General features: G+C 39.2%; 1 protein-coding gene across 1 annotated transcript in view; it reads left to right on the top strand.

Moving 5' to 3' along the window:
- ascc3 (activating signal cointegrator 1 complex subunit 3) overlaps positions 1-9,472 on the top strand; it is a 141,758-nt gene that overhangs the window by 100,832 nt on the left and 31,454 nt on the right. The window contains exons 19-24 of the mRNA XM_035672105.1: positions 1,713-1,811; positions 1,945-2,113; positions 6,490-6,710; positions 7,343-7,428; positions 7,715-7,881; positions 8,338-8,483. Coding sequence (XP_035527998.1) covers positions 1,713-1,811; positions 1,945-2,113; positions 6,490-6,710; positions 7,343-7,428; positions 7,715-7,881; positions 8,338-8,483 — 888 coding nt within the window. The remainder of the gene's footprint in view (positions 1-1,712; positions 1,812-1,944; positions 2,114-6,489; positions 6,711-7,342; positions 7,429-7,714; positions 7,882-8,337; positions 8,484-9,472) is intronic.

Consider the following 9,472-nt stretch of genomic DNA (forward strand, 5'->3'; position numbering starts at 1 on the left):
GGCATTTTAATATGGGGCCTTATTTCTGAAGCCAGCCTCAAGTGGCAGTTTTTGGCATAATTTTTCAGCCAGTGATTGAGACTTGGTCAAAATGATCAAAAACCCACTGAAAACTCCTGCAGTATAACCCACTGCTTTAAACACAACATAGCCAGATACCACTTCAACTCACAACAGCCCCAACATACAAAGCACAATTACTTACTGACTCACCCTGTGTGTAGTCATGGTCACATTTTCACAATAGAGGGAGGAAGAGCTGTTCCTCCTACCTTGTTATTCTTACAGCCATGGAATCTCCATCTGTCCTTGAGAGCCAGAATGCCTCCAGGCCTCGCCAGCATGTCCCACCTCAGTGGGCAGACAGGCCAGAGGGGATCATGAAAAGCTTAGTCCGGAGTTTGTCATGGAATCTGAGCGGAATAGGAAGCTCATTGTAGCAGGGCTGAATATGAAGATGAATGTTTATGTCCGATTAGCGATGCATGCTCCAATCATGGGAGAGTGGTAATGGAAGACAGGCTGGCTTAGCCCTGATCCGGCTGCAGAGCCAGGACACATGTACCGACACATGAGCCGCCTCCCCGATGGCACCCAGGAAACAGACCACACTGACACATCATGATATGTACTGCCATAATATTCCACGATTAAACTGGCAGTGGCAAAACGAACTGATGGTGCAGTGGTTTTTAAAGGCTGATATTTTGTTTATTGTATTGGAAATGCTCAGTTCTACTATTTTGTAGGAGTATTTGACATTTAAAGTCCCCAAATTCCAAATATTCCCCTCAGATTGTATTCTTAACAAGGTGGGAAACAGCATGTAGACTGTAATTCCAAACTGCACACATACACCCCGACTCACAGAAAGCCAAAAACAGTAACCTGACTGCACCAGAACCATGTAGGAAGGCGTCGTTGGAAACCTTTTGGAAAAGTTCCTCATAGGAGGCTGATTGGTCTGAACCACTGTGGTTGGACAAAATTGCAAGGTTGCCTTTATAAGACAGGGTCTCAAGATTATGAAATAAATGCAAAATGCACAGCACTTTGTTGTCTGTTTTTATTGTCTTCACAATTGCAATGAATCATATTTCAGTAATTATAGAGGGCCTTTGGGGTCACTGAGGGTCTGTGGCCTTAGGGCAGTTGCCCCCTTTCGACTGGTTTATAATCCAGCTTTGAACCAGACCATCATGAACCAGCATTTGTGAACTCATTTATTGTATACATTTATCATGATGTGGTTTACATTTATCTGTGGCATTTTTTTTTTCTGAGCCCTTCAGATAAAGTGCTCCATACCATGAGGACAAAATAATATGAATGCCTAAAAATGACTTTGACAATGATATACATATATATAGTATATATCATTGTCAAACTCATTATAAAAGTGTTGATCCAAGTCTGTGGTTATTTTAGTGTGTGTTGTTGTACTGGATTGCAATGTATTGTTAGGTATCCATGTTATTTTCTCCTCACAGTATGTTATTAGAGACCTTTAATCTAAAGGGCTCCAAAATAAAACTCCACAAAAAAATGTAAACCACATCATAGATCATAGATGTCAGCTGATAAATGTATATACTCTATACACATACATACATACACACATAATTACATATATATGAGGTATTTTGTGTTTTTTGTTTTGTTTGTTTGTTTGTGAATGTCTGATTGAAATCTTCTTTCCCCCAATGATTCAGGTCCACGGGTCAGTGGGTGAGCCGTGGTGGTTGTGGGTGGAGGATCCCATCAATGATCACATCTATCACTCAGAGTACTTGCTCCTGCAGAAGAAACAGGTTCTTTTTGTTTGTTTTTTTATCTCAGACTTCCGTTGACATGAGGACAGTGTTCCTATAAGAGTACATGATAATAACTGATGTTTGTTCTTGGTTCCTGTGCCTTTATGAGTGCGTGTGTTCCTTCCTCCAGGTGGTAACAGGAGAGCCTCAGCACATAGTGTTCACCATCCCTATCTTTGAGCCGTTGCCCTCACAGTACTACATCAAGGCGGTGTCTGACCGCTGGCTTGGGGCCGAGGCCGTCTGCATCATTAACTTCCAGAACCTCATCTTACCCGAGAGACACCCCCCACACACTGGTACACACACTCAAACACATTTATGACGTGACAACAGGGACTTGAATTTAAAATACTGATACTAAGTCTGTTAGTCTGTTATCATACCACCAGCACTGTTTGAATGTTTCCAGCTGTTAGATTCCAGTTGTTGCAGTCCATTGTTAAGACCCAGACTGAGTACTGCCTACTCTCGTCCAGTGGTGGAAGAACTAGTCAGACCCTTTACTTAAGTAAAAATAGCAGTATCACACTGTAAAAATGCTCCATTACAAGTAAAGAGCCCTGCATTTAAAATCATCCTACTTAAAAGTATAGAAATATATCTCAAAAGTGAACGTACTTGCAGTAAAATGTCTCCTGTGACTCATTTATTTATTTACCATTATATATGATATTATTAAGTTGTTAATACTGATGCATCAATGTGAAAACAGCATTTTAGTGTTAAAGCTGTTTGAGGTGGAGCTAGATTTAACTACTTTTATATAGTTAGCTAGTTTTGGCCAGTGGCTCCCAAACCTAGGGGTCAGGGTCACCAGATAAATCTGAGTGGTTGTGAGTTGATTAATGGGAGAGGAGAGAAGGAAAACAAAGTTCTGATATACAAATCTGTTTTCTTTTTGTGTAATATATTTAAAATATATTTTTTAGAGAAAGGTTTGAGGGAAAATCTTTAAGGGTTTGTATGTAAAATTTTAATCAGGAAACTAACTAAACCTATCTACCTAAAATTACAACCTTTCCCTCTGAAGTATAAAGTAACAAAAAATGTTTTATTTAATCTGAATACTTTTGGATTACTATAATATTTCACTTTATACTCAAAAAATGGAGGCAGCCGCAAAAATCCCCAAATATTCTTTTGTTTGTTTAAACATCTCAAAACATTTTCAAAGCAAATAAAATGAATTTTGTATATTCAGCATTTACAGTTGGTCAAAGCAATCAATCAATCAATCAAACCATTGTTGTTAGCCATCCACTGGCAATCCTATTATGTTTTGGGTTGACCAATGAGAGGCTGTGTTCCTGACTTGTCGACCAATCAGACCCTATTAAGCTCTTTAGAGCACAGAGGGCTCACAGAGCATTGGTATTAAGATTTAGCATTTCCCTATTTTGACAGAGACATTATCAAAAAAAAGTCATCTGTGACAATGTAACTATATTCCAATAGTGTATGTAAATGCAATCTGGGTTGCTATAGTAATGTGCTGTTACTGAACTGTCAATACAAACGGATGTGTGTTTGTTGCATGAGACATTTTTATTGTAGTATTAATTAGCCATAAATTGTTGGATTAAACTTGGGCAGTCACACGTTCCCATATACTGATGGCTGAAGCATGTTTGACATAGTGAAAGAAACCTAAACTTTTACTAAACCAAAACTGACATAATAAGAGAGAGGATATTTTCTCCAAATACTCCAACCATAACTTAAGTCAGCTTAAAACAGCAGCTCAGTCACCACCACAAAATGGCATAGCTGCTTGGAAGGTTGCACGGAGACATCAAAATCCCATCTAGACTGGAGAACAAAAGCATGTAATCCTCCCATCCTCCACTCATTCACTCCTCCATTCTATAAGAAAGAAACCAGCATATTATTTCTGACCACATTCCCCCTCAGTACACACAATTACAGCAGCTATCAGGGAAAAACCCACAGCACAGAGGAGATCATATCACAGGCTGATGGAAGGGCCCTGTTTGACCAACATCTCCAGCCTTTCATTAACAAAAAGTCTCAGACTGTCATGTTCTGTTATACATATGTAACAAAAATAAATCTGATGTTAAATGGAGACACGTAAAGAACATGAGATCACAGGCCGTTGCTAGTCCATAAAAAAAAAAAGATTTACACCGATCAGCCATAACATTCTGACTACCTGGGCGCCCATGACTCTGGTTTACCGCTTTTCCTTCGTTGGAGCACTTTTAATAGGTACTGACCACTGCAGACAGACACCCCACAAGAGCTGCAGTTCTGAAGATGCTCTGACCCAGTCGTCTAACCATCACAATGGGGCCCTTATCAAAGTCACTCAAATCCTCACGCTCATACTGTTACGGCTGATTGGTGTATAGCTGGTTATTGATCCAGCAACTGTCACTGTACATTTAATAGAGGTTCCAATTTCCCATTTAATTTCTGTGGATGTTAAAAGAGAAAAACTAATTAATGTTTTTATATGGCCAACAGTAATGTGAATAGGTTACACTGTAAAAACTGCCCTTCTAGACACAAGGCAAATATTGTTAAATATATTCAAATTTTCTTGTATTGAACAAATAAAATCTGCCAATTGGGGAAAGACAGTTTTGCTCGGTTAGTATTCTTAAAACTAATATAAAAATATACCCACTGAAAGACTGTAATGGGCTTTAAAATTAGAAAAAAACTAATGTAAGCAAGTTGTGCTTATTACAATCAATGAAATTTAAAAATGTGTACCTTAATCTAAGATTAGGGCGCCCAGATAGCTCGGTAGAGCTGGAGACCCATGTACGGAGTTGTTGCAGCGGCCTGGGTTCTAATCCGACCTGCGGCCCTTTGCTNNTCATCCCCTCTCTCTCTACCCCCCTTTCCTGTCTATCTTCAGCTGTCACTATAAATAAAGGCAATAAAAGGCCAAAACAAAAAAAAATTAAATCTAAGATTAATAATTAGAGTAAGTGACTTGGAACCAGAAGCATTCTTCTTTTTTAGAATTTTTTATTAAAACATTGGAAAACTAAACAGCTGCTTTATTTACAACACTGGGACAAGACAATAGAAAATAATCTTGTTCCTCTGCTAGGGTACTGCAACTTTAGCTGTAATATCAAGTATAAAATATTTCTTTAAAACCGGAATACTTTTCTAATGCAAAACATGTTTGACAAGATTTTTTTTTCTTTGTAGACAGAAAAGAGGCTAATTTCCCAGAAACAAGGCCTTTTTACCTTCTTGAGATTCATTTTTTGCAGTATAGCTCCTAGTGACAGACCCACAGAAAATGATGCCTTGTTCATGTCATACTGGAGTTACAGTTTCTGCCTCATAAACAGGAGACATGTCAACATGAATACCTCATGTCAGTCAAAGTCTGATATTAAATAGATTAATGAAACCCAAATTTGATTTTTAGTATAATTTTTAATGTGCAGTTTTTAACCCTTACACAATCAACTGCAGACATACGACTATTGTCGACTATTGACTATTTTCTGTTACTGCCGCATGTGTAAATGGCAACAACTGCATTGTTTTTAAAGTTTGTGCTGCTCCACCAAAAAGTGGCCCTGCAACAAAAATGACTATTTGAAGCAGTGTTTCTCAAACTTTTCATACAGCGTACCACCTCAGAAAATATTAGGCTATCCAAGTGCCACCATTATCTCAGACGTTAAAATAAGATTATTTAATGTTGGCTAACAGCGCTAACTTGGTGGAAAATGGGTCCTCCTGGTCCACACTTGTCTTACCAATAGTTCCCATTTGGAGCCACAAACCATTATTTTTATCGCAGCTTACTATTTTGCTATGACATTTTAGCTCGTAAATAATCCCGGATGTAATAATTTTGTGTGTGAATGTGACTACGTACCACCAGTGGTACACATGCCACTGATTTAAAGGAAAGCATTATTCTGAGCAATAATTGTTCCGGTATCAAACTGAATCTGAATACATTCAGAGTGACATGTCCTTGTGTACTTTCATCCTGTAGCAACTTGTATGCAGCAATCAAAAACCACCTTGGAAAAGTTACTTAGATTTGTTTCTGTACACGTAAATAGAAGTGTGTTCTTTGGGTTAAACTTGAAGAAGATCAAGGGCCGTTAAATAGTTTTAATGGTTCTGAGCCTTTATTCTCATTTCCTTTGCTTAGATCTGCACTGGCTGACACATAAACAACTGGGCGTCATTCTCGTGCATATATATTCATCTTCATAGTTTAATTGCAGTAGACACAATTAATAATCATCAGTCACTAATTAATCTCGGCTGCATGCTGTAGTCCATATGTTTCCTATATATGTTGAACAACACTGTCTCAGTGCTTGTTACTTAAACAATTATCTTTAATTAATGATATTTTGCATTTCTGGATCTAGATAAGCAATAACAGTAGAATTTTTCTAATAAAGAAAGATAGTTTAAATCTGATTCCTGACCTTTAATACTGCTGAAATAGATAAAAAAAAATTATTAATTAATTTCCATAATTATTTTTTTCTTTTTTTTCAGTGTACAGGAAGTGTCACCTTCAGTTAATGTTCTTGGCATACATACTTACATACTGTATACTTTATTTTTTATGTACCCCTCTTGTTGCTACCATAAAGGTAATCTGATGAAAACAATCAGTTTCATCTTCCTCCATTTATTCTTTCCCTCTCAGAGCTGCTGGACCTGCAGCCGTTGCCGGTGACAGCCCTGGCTAACCGGGAGTATGAGTGCCTGTACAAGTTCACTCACTTCAACCCCATCCAGACTCAGATCTTCCACACGTTGTATCACACCGACACCAACGTCCTGCTGGGGGCCCCAACAGGCTCTGGCAAAACCATTGCGGCGGAGATGGCCATGTTCCGGGTCTTCAACAAGTATCCAACCTCTAAGGTTTGTCCAGCTGCCTCCGTGTTACTGTTGAATTCAAAGGGATGTTTGTTTACGCAATGTACTGACTTGTTGCAGTCTTTTCTATTGGTTAACATTGGTACTGCGCACTGTTTACATACAAAACTAAGGACCAGTTTGCAAAGTCAGCTGATCATTGTCTCAGAACCCTCATCAAAAAAGAGAAAAATGGATCAGGAGAACAGTCAAATGTAGTCAAGTATCAGTGGCTTTTTGGCTATGAGCGACCTTAACTTTGTATTTACACTGGTACATGTTTTACACTGGTACTCTGATGGTTGAATTTCCCAACGTCACATAAAATCTACTGTGTAATTGCTGTTTGGAAGTAATTTATGTCATATGGCTAGCTCAGCAGTATTACACTGCAGGATAATCTGCTATGGGAAACTAACTGGTTTAAGCTTTCTGCCTATGAAAACAACACAGAATCTGCAAAAATAAAGTGTGTTCAGTTCATTCCTATTGTGCTTTAATAATGTCCAAATATGTAACAAGAGACTGAAAAACCAAACAAAATTAAATGTTCAGATTTCAAATTTACAGCCAACCCAGGGAAAACCTGGCTGCGTTTCTTTTCATTAAATGTTTTTTATTTGTTGCTGTGTGTTCAGGTGGTGTACATCGCCCCCTTGAAAGCCCTGGTCAGAGAGAGAATAGAAGACTGGAAGATCAGGATTGAGGAGAAACTGGGGAAGAAGTAGGTGGAAACAGAGACACCAAGCGGATCCCACAGTGGCAGAATGCATATATGGATGGGGGTCAGCTGTTAGTTGGCATGAACAGTCTTGTGTGTATTCATGTCTTATTTTATGCCATATGTCAGTGGTTCCCAACCTGTGGGTCAGGATCGCGAAGACCTGGCCAATGATATTGTAAAATATCATTACAATTTTGAATACAACTTAAAAAAATGCTATGTAAGTTTAGGAATAAAGACAGAACTGAGCAGGCTGAAGTGTTTCCTCGTTCTTATCTGTGTGTAGAGTGGTGGAACTGACAGGCGACGTGACTCCAGACATGAGAGCTATAGCGCAGGCTGACCTCATTGTCACCACGCCAGAGAAGTGGGATGGAGTGAGCAGAAGCTGGCAGAACCGAAGTTACGTGCAGAAAGTCGCCATTCTCATCATTGATGAGATCCACCTGCTGGGTAAGTCCCCAGAAAACCTGCACAGGTCTGTATGAACAGGTGACATTCTGTAAGTCGTACACTACGTGGTCAACATTATTGTCATATCTCTGGCACTAAAAGTAAGTTAAGCTGATTAAATTTCATTTTTTTAAAGTGATAGTAACAGTGGTTGTAACTAGTGTAGCAGCGCTGGATAGGGTTGGTCTGCAGATAAAGTAAGAACCTAATTAACAGTTGATCTACAGTAGAGGTTTTATACTTTACCATCACAATTTGAGCATTTCCATAACATTCATTTCCTTATACAAAATATATCCAAAATACGTAAAATACAAAATGTTATGCATGTTACTGTCTATCAGAGGCTAATATTAACGTATCTGAAAATCCATACCAGTGTGAAGGAACCCTAGCAGAGGAACTGTTTGTTACATCAACATTCTGAGTGGACTGTGCCATTGTGTCTGTTTCCAGGTGAGGACAGGGGTCCAGTGTTGGAGGTCCTTGTGTCCAGGACCAACTTCATCTCCTCTCACACTTCTAAGAGCGTCAGAGTAGTCGGCCTGTCCACGGCTCTGGCCAACGCTCGAGACCTGGCTGACTGGCTGGGAATCGGACAGGTCAGACATCCGCCATGGCACCAAAACACACAGCAGTACTCATCTTTTAACATAAATATCAGAACATGGCTTGAAAACGCTTTGTCAGTGTGTTCCCGTTACCTTCTGACCCCTTGTTCTTCGGTCAGATTGAGGGATCTTCTTCATAAGCTGACTTGTTTCAGGAATTGGCTTTGTGTACGGAGAACTGCTGCAGTGAAGCCAGCCAGAAACCACACTCTTTGTCTAGCTGCATGTTTTTATATGGTTCATTTGTTGCCTGCCTCTTCATATCTGATTGAATGTATATAATAATAGCAATTAAGATAAACAGATACTTTTGGCCTGTTGTAGTTTATCTCTATAATGGTCTGCAGTCTGTGCCTGGATGCCATGCTTAAGTTGTAATCATCGGGAATGACTGCAGGGATGCGGATGGATGAGCTGGCCTGTCAGCTTGAAGCAGAGAGGAGCATTGGAACGAGACAAAGAAGACTTATTGAGATGATTTGACCAATACGTTTTTATATTGAATGTCAGTACACCGACTCCATAAAGGCTCATGTCAAGCTGTAAAAATGCATCAAAGCAGAATATATTGTTACATTCTTATTTATTGTCCATTCTTACCATCATAATGCTTTCTGGTTCCAAGAACACTCTTATTAGTTTATTATTTCTATCTTAGGATTGGAACTTTCTGTATTCACTGTTTAATATCTGAACATTTCCAGGCCCAGACAGATGTTAAATGATGTTGGGTTAAAGATTTGTTTCTTTTTATCATATATATGGGGTGGCTGTGGCTCAGAGGCGGAGTGGGTCGACCACTTATCGGAAGGTTGTTGGTTCGATCACCAGCTCCTCCAACCACGTGTTGAAGTGTCCTTGAGCAAGATACTGAACCCCAAATTGCTCCTGATGCTGTGCATCGGTGTGTGAATGTGTATGAATGAGTTAGTTTCTGTTCGATGGACTTTGCCATCACTGAGTGAATGTATGTGAAAGGG

Source organism: Morone saxatilis, unplaced genomic scaffold (genome assembly GCF_004916995.1).
Source record: "Morone saxatilis isolate NCDOM2014 unplaced genomic scaffold, NCSU_SB_2.0 Contig24, whole genome shotgun sequence".
In the NCBI taxonomy this organism is placed as follows: Eukaryota; Metazoa; Chordata; class Actinopteri; family Moronidae; genus Morone; species Morone saxatilis.